General features: G+C 40.0%; 1 protein-coding gene across 1 annotated transcript; it reads left to right on the forward strand.

Annotated features, from left to right (window-relative positions):
- Positions 1-194: 194 nt before the first annotated feature.
- On the forward strand, positions 195-9988 carry pdcd10a (programmed cell death 10a). Its single transcript, XM_047593940.1, has 8 exons — positions 195-506; positions 3199-3385; positions 5526-5579; positions 5699-5816; positions 6382-6508; positions 7484-7562; positions 7658-7740; positions 8118-9988. Exons 2-8 carry the CDS (start codon positions 3296-3298, stop codon positions 8197-8199), a joined length of 633 nt encoding a protein of 210 aa, XP_047449896.1. The 5' UTR covers positions 195-506; positions 3199-3295; the 3' UTR covers positions 8200-9988.
- The last annotated feature ends 250 nt before the right edge of the window (positions 9989-10238 follow it).

Below are 10238 nucleotides of genomic sequence, written 5' to 3' on the forward strand. Positions count from 1 at the left end.
TAAGATGTATATCGTGTGCCTAATTAATAAAGTGTCCTTGCTGTTTAAAAAGAAAATTACCTGTATCCATTTGGGATTTGAAGTCCATTCCGATGGCCGTTACCGTTACAAAGCATTGAGGAGACTCACAGAAAGAACTACAACCAGCATCCCATGCGATACTAACAGGCAGCCTTAAACGCCGCCCTCGCCGGCTCTCTGCTACAGTTTTGTCAGGCAGAAAACTTCCTGAATGAAACACAAACCACAACAAGACGAGTTAGCAAAGGAGGCATAGATTTGTACGATGTTCTATCCCTATATTACGTATGTTTTATCAGCAGTCAGTTAGCTAGCGATAGAGCTACCAGTTTAGCGAAGAACAGAATCAGTCACCTGTTCTAAGCTGCTAATCTGATGTTAGCGCGGTACCTAGAGAGGTAACTTGTTGTTCTTTTAACATTATCCACCTCATTATTATCGGTGCACCGGATTTCTTCCCTTCATTTGCGGCTATATCGCTCCAGGTAAGGGTCGTGAAATGTCCGTCAACCCTCTCGATAGATGTATTATTATTATTATCATGAAGCTAAGCGACCGGTTTACTTCAGTCTCTAAATTCAGTCGGGCAGTTTGTCTGCTCACCACCATGAAGATTAGTGAATGAGGTGTTGAGGTGAGGTGTATTTAAGTTGGCCATTGGAGCTACATGTACAGTGAGAACTACGAACCATACCATTTTATTCAGAAGAAATAAGGTCCATAAGTGCCACCTCAGCAAAATAAATAAATAAAATAATGTTCGACCTATAAATGTCAAAATGATTTGTGGCCTTAACCTTTTCGGTAGAATGTACATTGATTCAAGCTTCACTGTTGGAGAGAGCTCTAAGTGCCCAGGTGTATTTGAACTCGGCTGGGTGGTAGTGATGGTGGGCAATATTATTCAAAACCTGCGGGTGCGATTGAAGCAGCTATATTTGTGTGTAATCTGTTTTAGTTAGTTAGTTAGTTAGTTTGTTTTCCCCAGCACGTTTGGAGCAATGTAAATGGTCCACACAAATAACTGAAAAGGTAGCCTAAAAGATCAGTTGCTTGGCTGACATTTAAATCTGCCATGAAGTTTATTTAAAATGCATTTAGGTGTGGCAATAACCCATGAGTCAGGAAGACACATATCAGAATCAGCATAGTTTTTATCATTATTTATTACAGTAATTTACAATGAGTAGCAAGGGATCTCACTAGCATGACTTGTCCACTCCCTGGTTGTCACAATTTATTCTCTGTATGGGCATTGTCTTGGCTTATAACAAGCTAGATCTTAACTCTGGAGGAATATTCAGGGAAAATCTCTGCATATCTAATTGTGATATGAGATATTGAGATTTCATTTTCATTCGTGATTTTTTTTTTCTTCTTTAAAGTAAAGCTTCAATCAGTTATTTACCAAGTAAATGATTTAAAACATGGGGTGGAGTATCACCACGTTAGAAACCATCAAACTACTACAAACTACAAAGAAATTATGAAAAGTTGAGCACTTCAACTCAGTATGAAATGATGTTCGATAAATGAATAGTCTAATCATTGAAAAAGCCTTGCTTTAGCTGCTCAATGTATATTCCACAATACAAATTTGCAGTTTGTTAATTGCATTGTTTCAAATATCACTTTTGGTTTGAAAGCAGATGTTGATCTCTAATCTACATATGCATTCATTCACTACACCTTAACTGGGAATTTACGCTAATTGATTTTCCACACTTTTTTAGTCGCTTTAACTGGGCGTGTGTTTTATTCAAAATCTTATATTTGCCGTGGATTTGAGGATCCACGGCATCACTAACATTCAGATTCAGAAAACTTAACCGAAAACAAAAACTGTGCCCCAAATATTTTAACTTTCTAAACTGTCCATGAGGACATGAATGAAGTGCAAATGTAAACAGGAATTACAGGGATTATATATACACATGTCTTATTATAGAGGTAGTATTGGTAATAAATATAATAGAAGAATAAAAGAATAAGGTGCTTTGACTGACACCTTGTGCATGAAAAAACTAGATGTTTTGATATTTTGGAGCTTGTAAATAGACATAACTTATCCAAATTAGTTTTCGCCAGAATTTGAAGAATTCCTGTCCATGTAAATGCAGCCGTAGACTTAAAGTTATTCCTATCATGGCCCAAAATACAAGTTTGAACTGAATAGAAATGTGCAGCTATAGCCTGTTTCACTCAAGTTGCAGACACCACACACCACATCATGAATGTTTTAAAGTGCAGTGTGTTATGTATAAAAGTGACTGTGTAATAATTGTACATATCATATTTAATATCTAATTTCAGTATTGCCTTTATCTCCTCTTTCTTTAATTTAATACCAATATATGTGCGGCCTGCCTGTCTACTACTGGCAGCAGTCTTTGTCAGCTGTTGATATTAATTAACACTGCAAGTTTGGACCCATTTACAGGCTTAATGTTTACGTAACACCAGGTATCAAAAAGCAGAATGACTGATCTCCTACAGTGGTAGTATTATGTCATACTCGCATAAGAAGTGATTGACTCCTTATAATCCTGAGAAGAAAAACATGATCAGAGAGCTGGTATGTCCCTGCCCTCTAATAACTGATCTGACGGTTGATGAGTGCAAAGAAGAATGACGTTGCATTAGATCCTATAAAGCTGTCACATAACAAACAATAGGAGAGGAAGAACTGGTCCGCGAGGTGTCATAAATAAGTGTGTGTGTGTGAATGAAAGAGACACGATAGAAAAACAAACTTGTTGCCAGGTTCTATATTTATAACACTGATACGTGTTTATGGCAGCAACAAATTCCTTTCTCAGTTTTGTCTCGATTGCACCCAGTGGGACAGTAAAGTGCAACACTTATTGACAACCTTCCTGTTACATGGTCATATCTGTGTCCGAGAAGGTTTCTTGAAAGTAGCACATGCAAGGTTTGAAAAATGTAGTTGGAAAAAAACTGAATAGAACCAACACTTTGAGGAATCATTAAAAAAAAAAAATCATCTCTTATCAGTCTGCTGTCTCAGAAGAACATTTAAGTAACCTCAGTTTAAATGGTTGGTTTATCCTGATTGTTACCATTGTGCATTTTTTAATTTATAAGCCTCCATGCAGTCCATCCACTATCCATCTATCTCTACCTGCTTGTTCACCTGTCTTCTTTCTTCTTCTTCAGGTCCTCATCTGCTCCTATTCTCTCAGTCCGCATGACTGATTGTATGTGTTGAATCGGTGGACAAGCACACGCACAAAGGGCCACTGTTTGGTCAAGGATGACCACGGAAGACATGAAGAATGAAGCCGACACCACCTCAGTAGTCTCTATGGCTCTCTACACCGTGATGTATCCGGTCTTTAACCAGGTAAAGGATGCAGAGTTTCACAAACTTTTGCTCCATGAGCAGACATGTGGAAGAGACATGCAGTAAATCAGAGGTTGTAAAGTGCATTTAAAACCTGGGGACGATAACTGTGAATGGGTTTTTGTTTAAAGCTCAAATGTTTACCACAATACAAATAAGGAATTGTTAGAAAACAAGAAACACTAACAAGGATACGCAAGAAACTAACAGCAATGAGATGTGACCAGGCTGCTGGTGTAATTATGCGTTTAGCATAATAGTTTGCAACTCCCAACAATTGAAGGCCGTTTGGATTTACATAATCTCTATAAACAGATATCTGCATATGAATATGCAGGATCTGTTGTCAAGGACAAGAAGCTTTCCGGTTTGTGTTTGTAGTCCGATATGTATTGACCGATCTGATTTGAGACGACTTTGGCTGCAGTCAGGTAAACAGTCCGTGTGGTGGAGCTCAGAATAGACGTAACACGCTGTAAAGCCGTTTTGGCAGGCGAGCTAAGACATCACATTTGTCAAGCAAATACTTTAAGGCCCAGAGACGCCAGACTGACATCAAAGTACCAGTGGCAATGAAGGTCTCCCAAGACTCCAGCCAACAGACCACTGGCCACAGACTGTATGCTCTGTACATATCAGCAGGTGGCGCTAGCCTGGATCTGTTCAAACAGGGAAACTGGAAGAGCTGTACAGCTGGCCTCTCTTCAATCAGGCTGCTCAGTTTTATGTTTTCATTTCTCAGAACGTGAACAACGTCAGGGCGTGTTCTCTTTGTGCGGCCGCTCCGAATGATCAAAATGCACAATGGCCTGAAATGTCGGCGACAGGGTTACCACCTTATCCTAAAAACCTGGGCCACAGATGCTCACCGTTGACCTGACATTGGCTGTCCATGAGCTGTGTATAGCAGCCTTTAAACAAAGCCTGACAGTTCGCCGTTTGTCCGTGTCAGGCTTTCTGCGATAGTTTTGGTGGTATGTCCCTCACCATTGGCACTAGTTGGACCTCTGTCTGTGGCCTTTTCAGCCAATTCAGCACGTCTTTGTTTGTCCGTCAGAGACATCTCTCTGATTGGCTGATTATCTCAGCAATATTACATAAGCAAAACAGCAACCTTCAAAGGGCACACAGAGAACACATTAAAGTATGCGTAACATATTAGTAAGTCTACCACCGTCCACTTTTGAATGACAAATACAGAATACAATGTCCTTTCACTTAGGTGTGGAATGTTTGTGTCAGCTTAACACATAAACACATAAGACGTGAGGGAATGTCACAGTCTTCCTTTGTTGCTGGTAGTTTGTTCATAACAGTTTTGTGTGTCAAGGCCTTAAACTATCTGGTCGTAGATGTTTTCTCCTAACTCCAGCCCATCAGACTCTAAATAGGAGCAGGCAGCCTTGAGTCAGATAGTCGACATCTCTTAACCAGACGTCTGCACCCAAAACCCTGATGCTCATACAGGTTAAATCACCTGGCAATAGATCTACATGAAGCTTCTCCATGTATTACGTTACTGTGTGCTTGTGAATTACATTGCTTCACATGTCTAACGTTTTTTTGTTTGTTTTTTTAACCCTTCACGTTCACTGATCTTCTGTATTTATGTCACATTCCCATTTTGCATATTTTCTGGTATTAAATAGCGTTTGTGTTTAAAAAAAAAAAGTGGAATTTCAAAAGAAAACAAAAAAGATCCAGATACAAATGACATACCTCCACCATTGCAAACCAGCAAAACTTTAAAAACCTGCTCGTCTGATCTTTATGTATCAAGTCAGTGGATAAAGAATCACTAGAATGACTTCGTTTCTGACAGTTTTATTGTTTATAAGGTGAAATGCGTGATTAAAAGTTTTCATGCTGCGCAAACTGACAGGAAGCCGAAGTAGTGACTAGTGACAAAATATCAGCGCGCAGGAGCTGAGCACGCTTCAGCTCTCCTCAAGTTTACAAGGAGAATACAGATGGATCACAGCTGTGTAGAATTCAACAGCACAGTGTCCTGCTTGGATACAGCAGGATCCTTGGCTCCTATGTAGCTTTTACAGAATTACATTTCAGGACAGGTGATGATAAGAGCTAAGCTTGTGTAGCACTGACTTCTGTTTGTGTGTCCGTGTATTATAACTTGCAGCTGGAGAAAGCGGATTTATCAGCGGCGCAGACCTTGAGAGCAGCCTTTATAAAGGTAAACTTTTCCTTTGCTAGTTTGTGTTCATTTCGTATATTAAACTGCCCCATACATGTACATGCACCAAGGTTGACTCACAAACTGTGCACACAAACTGTCCGCTTGTGTTTCTCAAGGCGGAGAAGGAGAACCCAGGTCTGACTCAGGACATTGTTCTGAAGATACTGGAGAAGAAGAACTTACAAATCAACTATTGTGAGTCTCTACTTCGCATGGCTGGAGATGATGTGGAAGGTAGGACCCCCAGTCATGCACAGAAAGACGGACAGTGAAATGTTGGCAGCAAATGAGGAGAATAGGAGATAGAAAATAGAAAAATGAGATGTATAGTACACAACTCAACACGACTGTGCTGCTTAAAGATACTGGATGGTTACAAACGTGGTTTCTCTTTGGATGTCTGCGATTCACCATTAGCTCGGTTGTACACTAGGGGGAGCTGTTTCCCCACAAATCAACCCCTCTTCCTGTGTTCAGACGTTCTCCCGTTTTTGTGTGTAATTGAATTCCTTTTGCCAGTACAGTGATTGATGGTAGTAATGAATTCGCACACACACACACACACACACTTTGGAAGAATTTTAAATGTACGCCACATCCCAAGTTCTGCCTTAATCCAGCTTTCACTTAGCAACACTTTAAAACGTGCACACACGCAGACACAGACATGTGTTTCTCACTCGTGCCACCGTCATCTCTTGCTTCACTGCAGTGCCTCGTGTGTGTGTGTGTGTGTGTGTGTTGACGTGCTCGTTGCTGAGGAGATCTGTATTTTTCTCTGCCTCCCGTGCGTTTCCAGAGTTCATGATTGACAGGCGAGAACCGGAGTTCCAGGAGCTGAACGAGCGGGCCCGAGCTCTGAAACACATCCTCAGCACCATACCAGATGAGATCAATGACAGAGTGAGCTTGCTCCAGACCATCAAGTAAGACAGCTCTGTGTGTGAACGCCAGCATGTCAGGTTAAATTCTGCATTAAAAATTTCAGTCCGTAAAACTTTTTTTTTTTTTTTTTTTTTTTTTTTTTTTTTTTTTGCTTAATTAATTGTTTGGTGCAAAGAGTGAAGTTTTGAAACAGTTTCTGCCTTATTGAACAAGACCATGGCTGCATCAAAAACTTCGCTAATAAAAATGGAATTCTTTGAGAGGTGAAGGAAAGACACTAGTGGAAAGAAAGACTGCTAATGACTGTGCTCAAATTAATCTTTAAATTTATACATCAAGAGACGCTTTGAGTCTTCTGTCCGGCCGGTCTGCTTTTTGTAGGATTTTAAAGATGAAGTGGAATCAAATCAAATAAGAAATCATGTTACTTTGTGCTGTCAGGGACAGAATGTTTTCCAAAAGGGTCTTAATTTAAAGCTTGATTTTCAGCCGCGTCTCAAGCTCATGTGAAAAATCGAATCATTAAAACATGCAACGCAAACATGCACAGGTGCTGACGTCAGTACTTTTTCCCCAGCGTTTCCTGGAACGTCTAATATGTGAGGAATAGTGAAGGAAAAACTGCAAGGTCTCATTTTATGTCCCCGTCCGTTTGCACCGCGCACACGCATATATAGGAAGTGAAAGATGTTTCATCTTCTTGGCCCACTTTGCCATTATTTTGATCAAATTCAATACTCTTTAGTGAGTCACTGCTTAAGTTACTTACCCAGCGGAGGGCTTAGGAATGAAATCAATTCAAAGGGAATGCTTAGAAATTAGAGTTATGAAACGGACGATTTCGAGAGCATGAGAAAAAGTTGAAAGTAGAAGCATGTTTGCGGGAGCAGGTAAAGAAAGGAATCAAAGGAGAGTAGTCTCTCTGCCTGATAAAATCAGACAGATTCTGAGATATTGTTTTTTTATTTATTTATTTATTTATTTTCATATTTCTCTCTTGCACATGTCATCCACAGAGACATTGCAAGTGCCATCAAGGAGCTGCTAGACACGGTTAATACTGTCTTCAAGAAATACCAGTATCAGAACCGACGGGTAAGTAGATACATTAGGAGGAAGAAATGCCCGCACACAAACACAGATGCCGTGGAATAAGTGGAGCTGAAAGGCTGTCTGTATTTATTGGGTAGGCGCTGGAACAGCAGAAGAAAGAGTTTGTGAAGTACTCGAAGAGCTTCAGCGACACTCTCAAAACCTACTTCAAAGACGGAAAGTATGACACCGCTTCTAGTTCCTTCTCTGTTACACAGATTCTTTCCCTTCTCGCTCAGTCATTCGACCTTTTCCGTATCACATGCTCCTCCATCTCATTTAGTAGTTGTGCACGCATTAAGCCAGCGCGCAGACGCACACACTGTCGCCGCCACGTCAATGGCTGTTTGATCGCGGCCCCGCATCCATCATATCCACCCATGCTGAATATTTCCCTTGACCCATTTCCTGTGGATTCACTCTGGCTTGTGTTTCTCTGAAGGCTGACATTCTCCGTTTCCCCTCAGATCAAAGTGCTTCCTGAATCAATCCTAATATTGTTGCCATGGTTTCTCTGCTGTATGACTGACACGTGTGTCCTTGTGTCTCTGTTTCCAGAGCGATAAACGTGTTTGTCAGCGCCAACCGGCTCACCCACCAAACCAACATGATACTGCACGCCTTCAAGACTGTGGTGTAGCAGCCAGAGTATACACGCACGCGCGCACACACACACACGCACACACACACACACACTTTATTTTAGACAATAGGTGATGTGAGGCTTTCTAATTTGTAAAGACATTTTATTATTTTGGGCTCTATAATTTATAATTCTGTGGCTTTGAGGGGAGATCAGGTACTTTGAGTTTCAAAGCAAACCAGGTTGACAGTAATTGCCAAGGATTTTTTATTCTACTCTCTTTTATGTTGTTCTTTTATCAGATTCTTAAGGCAATATTTCTTCATTCTTTTATATATTTGCCTCACTGTTCAGGTCTAAAGAACAGTGTAGTGAAAGAGGTGATTATATCCCCCTGTCTTCAGAAGTTTGGCTGGATTAGACCTTTTTCTTTGACTTGCTGACATGTGTATTAATGGCAGCTGCAGTCCACTCGTAGAATGCCCCTCGCCTGTGGCGCGTTGACTGTCATGATTTACCATGGCGCTGAGCTATCATGAACACACCTGAGATTTCCCTACTGTGACAAGTAAAAAATGTCTGCTGTGAAGAAAGGTCTGTTTTGGCAGTTACTAATATCCTGCTGCTTTGGTTGAATCTATCTGGGATTGGTCTGTGAAATATTAACAATGAAACCTGTAAAATGTCAAAAATGACGACAGGCATCCATCGAATGAATGATAAGTCACTCCCCTCCCAATACACACACACACACACACACACACACACACGCACACACCTTCTCATTCAATTCAAATGAAAGATGTAAAAAAAAAAAAGGAAGAAAATTACCACCTCTGTCATTTCATTAGGTACATGAGTGAAACCTGTTTTGCACTTAATCTTAACTTCATAAGTGTTATGATATTAAGTCCATGTTGAAGCGGGTGGAAAATTGTTAACATGCTTAAATAGATCTGAAACCAGCCATGTTAAAGCACTTGTCAAGGGATGAAGATAAAATGTTTCATTTATTTGTAACGCAACAATTATGAATTGCTCAAATGTAAAAATAATCTGTAGCTGTGCCTTCAGCACACGTTAGCATAATATTAGGTACACTGGTGGAAACTTATGTGTTCTAATGTAACTAAATCCTCCTTCATGACTGATCTAATGTTCACCTTATGTTGAAACGACATAACAAAGCTAATTCAGCTATATGCTGCTGATCTGGATTAAAGTAAACGTTAAAGTGTTTCTATTATTTAGTCTGACTAAAATGGGGTTGCCATAATAAAATGTATCTGTACACAATACAGTTTAGTAGTACAACAAACCACAGTCTCTAAAATGAAAACAGTTGAATCAACATCTGTCAGTTATTTGAGACAGTACTGAATAGCGTAACTTCGTGAGGCTGCAGAGCTGCTGCAGAGCTGTTATGTTAGAATGCATTTGTTTTCTCTTGTGTACCTAATGAAAAGGCAATCATTCATTTTTATTGTTTGCTGTTGAAGTTGAAGAGTTTTCAAATCCTCCAGCAAATTTTCATGTCAGGTTCTTGGCATCAAAGAGCGCAGCCTTTCTTCAGAACAACATTAATAGACGAGCTTGGTTCAGGGAGGGTGGGTGTGGGTAATCACGGACGCTAGAATGAGGTAATGATTCGAGATTTAAAGGAATTAGGAGCAGCAAGATTAAAACAAGTTGTGATTTGCTGTGTTTTCAGGATTATGAATGTATCATTTCTTTTTTTCTTTGGTGTATCTTTCTCATGCTTCTCGTGAATGTAATATCAGTGACTTTGTTCTAATGAAATTTTCAAGCAAATGTAAATAAAACATTGAGGCCTGAAACTCCCTGAGAGCTGTGAATGCAACCTTTCTTTTTTTCTCTTTTTTTTTTTATCTCAAATTACAGAGTTGTGACATAAGAACAATCTCTATAAGTGGGTACCTCTTCAGATTTGAATAGCTGTATGTGTAAAGGCCTTCATTTCTGCTCAGCTGCCCTGGCTTCCACTTTACTTCAACTGCACGTCTTTTCTCCCGACGCTAAGATCCGTACCACTTTTATTATTTTTATCCCCACCACCAGTTTCAGCAACTTCATTC

Source organism: Mugil cephalus, chromosome 9, assembly GCF_022458985.1.
Source record: "Mugil cephalus isolate CIBA_MC_2020 chromosome 9, CIBA_Mcephalus_1.1, whole genome shotgun sequence".
Lineage (NCBI taxonomy): Eukaryota > Metazoa > Chordata > Actinopteri > Mugiliformes > Mugilidae > Mugil > Mugil cephalus.

What these genes read in the sequence shown, in the direction of transcription:
- pdcd10a (XM_047593940.1), top strand. Translation starts at nt 3,296, where the DNA reads ATGACCACGGAAGACATGAAGAATGAAGCCGACACCACCTCAGTAGTC. An exon ending in AGCTTGCTCCAGACCATCAA is followed by an intron (nt 6,509 to 7,483) that starts GTAAGACAGCTC and finishes TGTCATCCACAG; the next exon opens with AGACATTGCAAGTGCCATCA. An exon ending in ACCTACTTCAAAGACGGAAA is followed by an intron (nt 7,741 to 8,117) that starts GTATGACACCGC and finishes CTCTGTTTCCAG; the next exon opens with AGCGATAAACGTGTTTGTCA.